At 40.2% G+C, this 11206-nt stretch overlaps 1 protein-coding gene across 6 annotated transcripts; it reads right to left on the reverse strand.

The window, feature by feature from the left end:
* Positions 1–360: 360 nt before the first annotated feature.
* On the reverse strand, positions 361–10123 carry LOC113825738 (Y-box factor homolog). 6 transcript variants are annotated; one of them, XM_070129726.1, is made up of 6 exons: positions 9874–10123; positions 4654–4889; positions 3214–3696; positions 2870–2911; positions 1868–1948; positions 361–1605 (listed from the first exon to the last, which is right to left on the reverse strand). In XM_070129726.1, the coding sequence occupies exons 1-6, from the start codon at positions 9944–9946 to the stop codon at positions 1510–1512; spliced, it is 1011 nt and encodes a 336-aa protein (XP_069985827.1). In that variant the 5' UTR covers positions 9947–10123; the 3' UTR covers positions 361–1509. The 6 variants fall into 6 exon arrangements, with proteins under 6 accessions (XP_069985827.1, XP_069985826.1, XP_069985829.1 ...); XM_070129725.1 differs by having other exon boundaries at positions 3214–3735; positions 9874–10044; XM_070129728.1 differs by lacking the exon at positions 2870–2911.
* Between the last annotated feature and the right edge of the window lie 1083 nt (positions 10124–11206).

Raw genomic sequence — 11206 nt, forward strand, 5'->3', positions numbered from 1 at the left:
AGGCAAAGGGCGAGGTCCAAGGATCTTTTGTCTCCTAAACAAGTTTAGACTACATTCATAAAACATTTCCCAGTGTCGTCACAAATTCAAATTTTTTTTTACTACTCCTGGTAACGAGCCCTGCCCATGGTTACGTATTGCTAAAGTTTAATGGTTGAAACATATGTGCTAGACATCGAAGGTACATATTACTAAGCTATCCATTTTTCTTAGGGAATCAACATGCTGAATATTTAGTTTGTCATTTGCATTTTCATCTAATATCTGTAGTATTATTTGTTGTTTGTACCTCTGTTCATGTACAAATTAGGTTTACCCCATTCTAAAACTACTTTTCAATATTTGGATAAGAAAAGGTTGTTTACATTTTTATGGATTTTATTGGTTTATTGCAAATGCACATGTTTTGTGGCACGATAATTTCCTACAAAATTTATGTAGAAAAAGTGTCAAAATAGGGTCTTCCAAAAATAACTGCCAATGTTAATATTTCAGACATAAAACAAGAAAAAACGTCCATCCACTATTGCCCATACCTAGCTATGTTAAGCTGGTAGTCATTACTTTAAAACCTGATCTTAAAATTCATCTGATACACCCCTAAACGTCAACCCAAGAACACCTGCAACAATAATCCGAACTGAGAACATTGCAATCCTCCAGCCTTTAGAAGAGGACGACCAATGATAAAAAGGGTATATGGGTAGACTCACGTCTTGTACCATAAGGACCTAGTTGCGGCATCCCAGGCTCGTCACAGGGCCTACTGGGGGTGAGTTCTTTATCAAACATGTGCATGAGGTTAACTCTTGTGATTTTACACTTTTTTTGGTGGAACCCAACCAGCAACAAACACACCTCAGCACCATGGACTTTCAAAGTGAATCAAAATACTTCTTTCATGAGGAATCAGCTGTCTTGAAACTTTTTTTTCCTTTTTTTACCACCCATTGTAATCATACAAGAATTGTATAGTCTTATTCATATTTATATTAACTATGCTTCATTCCCCACCCATATGACAATAAGTATCGTAGTTATTTGCTGCATGGCGTCATCATTGGTGTTGCGTGACAAAGAAAGGGCCATCATATCGGTGACTCCAACCCTTGGCCGTGGGTTTGTCTGTTCTGGTGTGACCTCTTTGTTACCGGACCCGGAGTGAGGACACGCAAGGTTTTCCTTCTTAGGTGGTCAGAGCCGACTTTCTGGTAACCGGGAGCAACAGCGTGTTGGTTATTAAGCCGCTGCTCTGCATTACTTTGCCCCTTTCTTCCGTCTTGGTGGTTTGTGTGCCGCTGGGGTCCCGGGGGGTGGGTGAGACTCCTGCTAGGCGCGTTTAGGGCTTGGGGCGTGGCTCAGCAACAATCCCACCCAACCTTACATTTAAGGCCAGTTTTTAAGTCTGACACTGAATTATGAGACAAGGGACCCAAAAGACAGTGTCAAACATAAAAACTAGACTTCTTAACTTTGGTGGCTTGACTTAAGGGGAGTTGGGTTACGGGTTTACGCAGAGCTTTCAGCAGTTGTGTTCTCCACTGGCTGCTGAGGCTGTGCTGCAGGTGCAGCCTGGCCTTCTTGACCTGCCTGCTGTCCCTCTCCCTGTAAATATATTAGGTTCCATTATCACCAAAGAATTATTGTTTGATCAAGAAATAACCATATTTCAAGATCCTTCAGGGGAAGACTGAAAAGTGCTAAGAAATTTCATTATCAATTTAAGTCAATATGTAATTCCACTTATGATAAACTTAAAATTCAAAAGTTCTTAATCCTACAGGTAGCAGTCAAAGCAAAACAAAAATACAATGAAGATCACAAAAACAGAGGAGGGAGAGAAGCCAAGGAAGCGTGGTGGTCTTACCACTGCTTCCGTGCGAGCTTCTGGTTGCTCTCCCTCAGACTCAACATTTCCTTCTTTACACTCTTCTGCTGATGCTTCAGGCTGAAAAAAGCACATGCAAAGCCTTATTCTAAGCTAGCCATTTGCAAAGACAGGACAGGAATATGAGTAATGGGCATACTCAAGCCAATTGAAACCCACATGGACTAAAGTGTGTTCCAGCTCCCGCATGCAGCCTAATCTATCCTAGATTGACATTTATACAGATAAAAGCCATTGAATCTTTATTACTATTATCTCTTTAAGAGGGATCAAGCAAACATCTGCTTTCCATAGATTACTATAATTCAAACTTTGGCAAGCACAGCAACCTCCATATGTAAAAAAGGTGCACTATATAAAAAAAAAACCTGCTTGAAGCTTCACCTGATCTGCTCAATCTACCATGCATATTGAAATCCAATAATCACCTCACTGTAAATAAGACCACTTTATGCAGAATTTCAAAAAGTGACAGGGCAAAATTGTTACCTGGCTAAATGTTTCTGCCTATTCTTTTAAATTAAGGAATATCTCAATTCACATTGTCAACACTTTAGCTGTAATTTATAATCCAGGACAATAGCAGGCAAATATAAACACTAGTATGGGGAATTTTTAGCATTAACGGAGGGGGTAGAAAAAAGAGCAATCAAATCATGTGTAATGTGAAATCAAATGAAATGGGGAGGGACAGGTCTCTAGCAAGCATTATCAACCCTTATTGCACGTTACATAAAGCAATACCGAAATTCCCAGCCATGGCAAACTTCCAGTTAGTGCCATAAAAATATTCTTGACGTAAGAAAATAATAAATAGAAGGTTCTACACCATCCCGAAAGCTGGAACACAACACGAGTGATCAAACTAAAGGCATTGGGATAAAATAAAAGTAGAAGTGTTGAGACAGCATAAACCCTGTTATGGCCAGCCATGCAACCTGGCAGCCCAGCTGTAAGGGAAAGGTTGAAGGATAAACTTGCCTTCTGTCCCTCAGCCGCTACCTGTGTCTGCGTTTCCGATGTCTGTAAGGCAAACATGCAGTATGAGGACATGCCTTAGTCTAAGGGAAGGACTCCAGATATGACATGCTAGTGTTAATATCTACATAGTCTACACAGTGTGTGGGGAAGTGCAGCTACATCTGCCAGGAGAAAGGAGAGATCATATTTCCATCCACAACTGAAATTTTGACAATTTTCCTAATCCATAAATGCCACAACCTCAACATTTGAGGAATGGTTTATGGAGTGGAAGGAGCGAACTCTTCTTTCGAACTTCCAAAACCTATTAGGAAAGCAGATTGGTCCTATGTGGCACTGCTTACCCTGGTCTCTGGAGCACCGCTGAAGCGACCGCCACGGCCACGGCCACGGCCTCCACGGCGGAATCTGCGGCGTGGGACCTCCTCTGGGCCGCCCATCATTTCTTGCTGTGGTCGGGGAGCACTATAGTAACGGCGGAAGTATCCACGTGGGGTGCGTCCTCCTCTGCCCCTGCTGCGGCCTCGTCCCCTTCCACGGCCTCTCATGGGCACAGCTTCTCCCTCCATCATCTCTCCCTCATAGTCAGCATAGCCAGCATCATAGCCCCCGCGTCCAGCTCCGCGGCCACGACCACGCCCAAAGAAGCGGCCACGGTAGAACCTGCGAGGCACACGGCCACGGAATCCACCTCCTCGGCCGCGGCCCCTCACCTGTGGTGTGAATTCTCCCCCTCCCTCGACCTCTTCCCCTTCCTCTCCAGGAGCTGCACGACGATAGTAGCGTCGGCGGTAGCCTCGGCGTCGGTCTGCTGCGTAGGGCGACCCCTGCAGGGGAACATCACGGTCATGAGCATAAGACGACCCCTGCGGAAGTACACAATGCTACAGAAATCTTGCTCTGACTTAGGATGCTTTCCAAGTAATCTTACGATTGCCTGAACAATGACCAATCTTATGTTCATGGCTCTCTTTCTTCCACAGGCTCGTCATTAATATATTCACATCCATACAAAACAGCATCACATTAAAAGTCGTTTGAAAGCAAATACCTGTCTTATCCAGCAGTTGCTGCCATACCTTCAGTAGTTGAGTACCAATGTGCATGCATAGAGGAAACAGCCAAACTCTTACAAGCTGATACAAATCAAAAGGTTTGGCTGGATTGTGAAAGGGTTTATATCAGACAAGACCAAAAAGTGGAACTGCAAAGCATTACTTGGAAAAAATTATAACTGAAAAAAGGCAATCTAATCTAATGTCAAGAGCAGAGAAGACTATGAATTGGAAAATATTTATACTTCAATTTAAGCAATAACAGGCGAGCACTGATGCGCATTTGAACTTTTAGTGAATAACTTATGGGAAACTAGGGAGAGTGCAAGGAATCATATGGAAAAAATGCTAAAGAATGTGAAACATAACATGCAGTAATGAAAAGGACAGCACACAAGTAAAAACAATTTTCAAAATCACAAAAGTGCTGAAAATTAATGCATCCCTTGGTTTGATACCATTATGTTCTTTACCCCATAATTTATCACTCCATCCTTATCATGCACTACCTAGAAGGGAATACTGCATCAACCTGACTCAGAAGCAATACAGCAGTGAAAAAATTTAAAATCTAACATCTAAAAGGCCAAAAGGAAAGGACTGAAATAGGGAAATGTGTAAGCTTTATAAAAAAATAAAAATAATTTAAAGAGCAATAAAAGTGCAGTGCACACCCATATAGTTGGGGGTAAGCACTCATAATATACAAGAAACTCTGCTCATGCCCACCTTCACAGCCTCTCCACCAGGCCCAGTGACATTGGCAGCCTCGTTGCCCTTCTCGCCAACCACAACATCGAACTCCACCTCCTCCCCGTCGCCCACTGAACGCACGTACTTCCTGGGATTGTTCTTGGTGATGGCTGACTGGTGGACAAACACGTCCTCCTTGGTGTCATGCCGGTTGATGAAGCCGTAGCCACTCTTCACATTGAACCATTTCACAGTGCCGGTTACCTTGGTGGCTGGAAGGATGAATGGGCACAATATAATACAAATGTTGAGTGGTTAACAGAAAGCATTTATAAAATGGCAAATCAAAATCTGGAAAGTCACACACAACTGGAATATTTCATTTCAAAAAGACTAATGGAAAATTTTAAGGTAAACTAGTTAATGACTGATAAATACTCATCTTAAAAAATAATCTGACTTTACAAAAGGTTACTGAATTTAATTTCTAACCTATTTTTGGTGGATAAAAATCATTTAAAATTTGGGAAGTTTATACTTTAACTGTCAAAAATTGAAATTTATTTGCAAAGTACTTAGTACTTTGATAAACTAGGTCTCAGCTCAAATAAGTCAACTATACTGAAGATAAAATGCTTGTATACTTTCCCTTTACACAATTTAAATTTTACTTCCACACAGAAGTAGACATGTCACAGCCTCTCTGAACCAGTATGTCCTTTAAGTTACCGTTATAAATGAAAATTAAAATTACTTAATTCAAAATATCAAATAGCTAACTGCCACAACTAAAATATAAATCCATGTAAAATTACATAATTATACCAACAAATACTAACCAATCACCTAATGGATGCTGCAGCAGTAATGTATTTGGTAATATATTCAGGTACAACATCCTTTTTTTTTTTTTTTTTTTTTTTTTTTAAGACAAAATACTATTACAAAGATATTGCATCTGTACTCCATCACTATGGTAACAACCATATAATTGTCCATGAGCAGTTTCTTTTATATTATTACTCTGTTATGACCACCTCCACTCTATATATATACTACTTTTCAGGCAACATATGTAGACCTTGTGGAAAAAAATATATCAAAATTTACATGTTTTAAAGTCTTCCCTCAACCCAAGTAGTATAAGCAATGTAGATTCACAGTAATCTGCATGTGACAGGGTAACAATCAACTGGATCCCTGCTTTTTGTATTTCCTTTCCTTCAAGATTGGAGGGTGGATGTTAGAAGGCACCTTTAATTTCAACCAACAAGGTTTAGCACACTAGATATGTTTACAACACTATCCATGTGATGACCCATCATATTTGTAATAGAAGTCCATTACATTGTCTTTTCTGTAAGTGCCTTGGACCAGTCTTGGAGGTGGTTGCAGCAAAGGGAGAGAAATTATACAATAGTACCATCTCTCCTAGAGTCCCTCTAGATCCCCAGAATTCCTAAAGGGTTATATTAGATATGTTGCAAATAACTGGATACCTTTCCTGATTAGTTTTCTTTACATAATGCTATAATTCTGAAATCTATTTTCTACTTTACGATGTTCACTAATATAATTGGTGGGAAGAGATTGGTTCTGAAGAGAAGGAGCAACATAGAAAAGGGGTAACTGTCAGAAATATTCATGTACAACATGAATTTTTTTTAAAGCAATGTTCAAACAAATGAGGTACCATACACTTCTTGAACAACTGGCCTTGGGAGATAGGTGAATGAAAAAGAAAGAAAAGGAGATAGGTGAATTAAGGTAGACTTAAGAGGTACTTGCAAAAACAATCAAACATTCAAGAATTGTTTCTTAGCACTCCCTAGATGTTTGAGAGGCTATGTTCTTGCCTTTTGCCAAAAAGATGTTAGATTTACATACTTGATCAACTTGGACTTAAGAGTGTTATTGTACAAAACTTGACAGCTAAATCCATAAACAATCCGTAATTTATACAATTACAGTTACCCATCCATTTCAGAAATATTATTACTGTTTGTGAAAGTCCAAAATCTAATCTGATTTTTCTGGCTCAATAACATACATATTTAATCTACATAAATAGTATAGTCAAGGTAATTCTCAAAAGGTATTACAATCTGAGGAAAAATCTCAATCCAGTAACTGCAATTTAATAATTTGTACACATTTTTAGGAGCAAAGCTAAATGAGACTGCTGTTGTGCACGCGAACTGCTAGTTGTGTGGGGGCATTTTGTTTATATCAGTGTAACCATACACAATGTTCATTACTCCATTTCATATATCATAATCTAAAAGGTTTTATATTTACTATATATTTGTTATATATTTACTTTATATATATATATTTTTTTATATAACAATGTTTAACCTGCTTATTACCCATTAAATGATGTTCTTGTAGAAGATATAGTTGAAGTTGTCAGTACAAGAAATAATCTGCAAACAAATGGAAGTGCCACAAATATAGGAAAAAGATCAGAGAAAACACCGCTCTCAGGCTATATCCACTCACTGCTCCCGAGATTCAGCTCTATCTTCCTGTGCATACTGAGGCAAAGACTTTCCTGGCAATGCCCATTCACACCAACTTAGATTAATGAATAAATTTTTTGATGTGGAGTTGGGGACTTTGTCTGGTGAGTGTGCCCATACTATAAAGAATTCCTGCACCCCCATAGTTTTTTCACAAATGAAATTGGATGGTGTGCTTCGAAAATGAAATTGTCGATATTAGCAATAACAGCTTGTATTGAGACCAACTGTTCCCCCTCTCAAAAGACGTGAATACATGGGGGGGATATTAAGAAAAATAGTAATAAATAAAAAATATATGTACCCATGCACATACATAAAAAATTGTACTATAAAATCTATGCCACTGAACAGATTATGAGCTTCTACAGGATAAAGTTTACACAAAAAAAGGTCCATCCGACCAGATACGAAACTTGTGTTTTCTTAACTATTTTGATCTGCATAAAAACACCATGTCTGCAAAAGTTTGGCTGACAACTGGGATAATGGAATAAGCTACAGATGCCAAACACCAATTACAGGTAATATAGAATACTGCATAGCATACCACGCGGTCCCCACGTGGTTGCCATGTGCTACCTGCATGGGGAGTAGCAGTGCCTCGCCCAGGCCATGCTTGTGCTCTGCGCTCCCCTCTGGTCCGACTATAAGAGGCCAACGCTGACTCGTTCCCTCACACCTCGACGAGCCAGCCCTTGACCAGGTCACTCACTCCAGGTCACCCGCCCTCGCAGGGCGTGAGGGCTGCCCCTCTCTTTACTCAGCACCGCCAGATACACTGTTCTTGTATCATTATTCTAGTGTATTTAACGTGCTTGTAACTCTTAAGAAATAAAGAGAACAGCCACGAAGTGTATCACTAGCCACCACCAGTAATTCAAACTACACAATATAGAAGGCCGTTCAACCCACTAACACCGGGTACATTTTGTAGCCAAAATAAAATCCGGGTGGTTACAAAAATCTGCGGGGGCCGGCCGCGGCCCACTGCTGAGTCAGAGCGCTACCCCGACACAGTGTCACACTGGCAGGATGCGCAGTGTTTATTTTTTCGGGTGTCTCAGATATGGGACACCCGGCGTGATTGGGTTAAGTACCAATTCTAGAAAAAGAATATTTTTCTAATAGCACTTGCGTATCAAACAAATCTAGCAGGGAAATTGCGTCTAAAAGTAAAAGATTTAAGCAAATTATCCAGTAATCTAGTTATTGCGATAAATATTTGCAGTAATTAGGGTGCTTCACCGACTAACCCCTAACTAAAGGACATATATGGTTCAAGCATTTTAAACATGGATTGACTCTTGCTGGGCAAGTTTTGTTGGAATTCAAATATCTGATAAATTGGGTCTGGGGAAAAAAATAAAAAAATAGCTGCAACTTCAGATTGGCATCACTGCAGGCATTTGCGAATTTTCGTAGTTGGTAACAAGTGCTAATTTCAGAGGGAAAGTTTGGTTTGGACTTAAATTTGCACAATACCCTGGTTATGGGGCCATCTCTGGTGGGAGTTACTCATTGACAGACAAATCAGCCCAAATTTGATCCTGCCAGAATACATGTAGTTGAGATTTGTTGGTATAAATCAAAGTGCCAGTAAATATTCAACAGCCATTACTGGACACACTGTCGCCAATTTCAACTCGGCAATTATCTCGACCATAAATAAAATCAAATTTTGCATGGGAAGTGTAAGGAGTCAATATATTAACCCACACGCGCCGGGTACATTTTTGTAGCCAAAATTAAAAAAATCCGGGCAGCTACAAAATCGGCGGGCGGAGCTTCCCCGGAGTCTGTCCGCCCGCCCGGCCACTTCTGCCGCGGAGCGCGGCTCCGAGACAGCATCGCACTGGCAGGCAGCCCGACACTGTTTATTTTTTCCCTGTGTCTCATATATGTGACACCCGGGACGAATGGGTTAAGGAAGAATCTAGTAGTGAATGCCAATTCTACAATAATTAGCGAGAGACTGCAGACTGCGACCCTTAATAAAGTTATCTAGTAAATCTTTTGTCAACACCTACACGCAAAAAGGTACTCCATCAAAGGGCAATAAGCTGCATCCATGAAGTAGATACCCTTGAGACTGGAAGCTTTCCGATATGTTTGGTGTGAATATAGAAAACATTCAATATCAGGAAAGTAACAACTCAGATTTCACGAACATCAAATTCAACTTGATTTACTTTACAATTAATAATACCCAAAATCTGGCCAAGACTGATATGACCAAGATTTCTCAAACTACCAGTTTATTGTGATAATGACTGCCAAATAATTAATCGAGATTTGTGTAAAGCCAACCAACTCACCTATATTTTTTTCTGACGAATTCCATCTAAAAAATCCTTACCTTCTCACGTGCCTACATACACTCACTCATCTAGTCAGGAATAAGAATCCATTTCTCACACATGATAAAGTTACATGAAGAAAATACTAATTTTCCACACACCAGAACACGGTAAAAATACACACAAAAACGATTGCGGCAAGTCACTTTTTTTTTCCTTGCAAAAATCCTTTTCGTCTTTTCCAATTTCCGAGTACGAGGGGATTGGCACACAGTCCCGGCAGTAAAATAAATCCAAACAAGCCCAAGGCCCCCAAAACCCAACGTAGTCTCAGAGTCGCCAGAAAACACCACGTGCTCAACACGCCATGACTCCCTCTCTCCCGCCGGTCGCGCTCACTTATTCCCTCATTTTTCTCCTTCCCTCCCACTTACCAAGGACTTCTTTCGCTTTAGCAGGTGCCTTGGGTTGTTCTTCAGGCTTGGCTTGTGTCTCCGGGTCCGCCATGGTGGTACAGATGGAAAATGGGTGGTTCTTTGGGTGAATCCCCCGTCCCTGATGTTTTCCTACACTCGGCTCTTGCTCTTCCAGCCAGCACGGCACGAGGGGGCTGCTAAGACACCTCAGGCGCGCGCTGATTGGTCCATTTCTGCCCACACGCCTTGTCTCCCCGCTTTCGATTGGCTTGTGAGGAGTTCTTTCCCTAAGCGGAGTTTTTATTGGTCGAGGTAGAAGCTTGTACTGAGTTCGCTTTGGCTTTTGAGAGATTCGGATTTTCTCAAATTTTTCGATTGAGAAAATTATCGTTCTTGATAGTGTTTGTAGGATATCGTAATTTGTGAATGTGAGAAGCAATACTACCCATAGGTTTGTTTTTTAATGATACGTGGGAAGCCATTTTGCTTTTGGGTACATATAAAGATCGTATTTCTTTCGTTTTTTTTTCTTCCACACCCTGATCTGAACACATAAATTATATAGAATTCTGAATATAGGTATATGTATAGAATTTGTATAATTTTCACTTTTTTCGAGGCTTTTTATGTATTTATTATCATTGAGTTCAAACCACGCACATAAATAGAAAAAATAACATTGAATTATACCTTCATAGTCTCACATAATACCTTGGCTTCAATTACATCAGTTTTATCCCGTAATATTGTTAATATTTGTAATGTTTACATGAGAGTAACACTGAACGGGTACAGAGTGAGAGGGTTTCCCAGCTAATATCGATTTTAAGTATATGGACTCCAGATGTACGACAAATTGGCGTGGGGACGAATGCCAGCATTATTTTAATATCTATGATGCTCCATCAATTGCGCGGAGGGTGTTAATCAAGAAATAATTCAATTGTTTGTATTAAAATCAGCACGAATCAAGTAGTTTTCAATAAAAAGAAAGGTGTAGAGTTCTGGCAGTCAGCCTGCACAGCAGCCTTACATGTGCTAAGCGGTGGGCTACTGCGCCGCCGTGCGTTTGATTTTGACCTTTACTTTCCTCCACCTTAAGGCTCAAGTTGCGAAATTTTGGTACAAGCTTCATATACCGTTTAAGTTCTCTGAGTCGCATTTTGATCCTTTTGAACTTGGTGAATAAGGCTGATGTCCCTTCCGCTAAGGCAGAGCTGTCGTACCTTACGCAGTCTGACCGGATGTACAGCGTCGATATAATGTATAGGATAATGAAGAGGATAATATGCCGGTTTTCTTCCTTAAAGATATTCATTTGGTACATAGTTTAAGAAAATGTAAGAAAATA

Source organism: Penaeus vannamei, chromosome 14, assembly GCF_042767895.1.
Source record: "Penaeus vannamei isolate JL-2024 chromosome 14, ASM4276789v1, whole genome shotgun sequence".
Classification (NCBI taxonomy): Eukaryota; Metazoa; Arthropoda; class Malacostraca; order Decapoda; family Penaeidae; genus Penaeus; species Penaeus vannamei.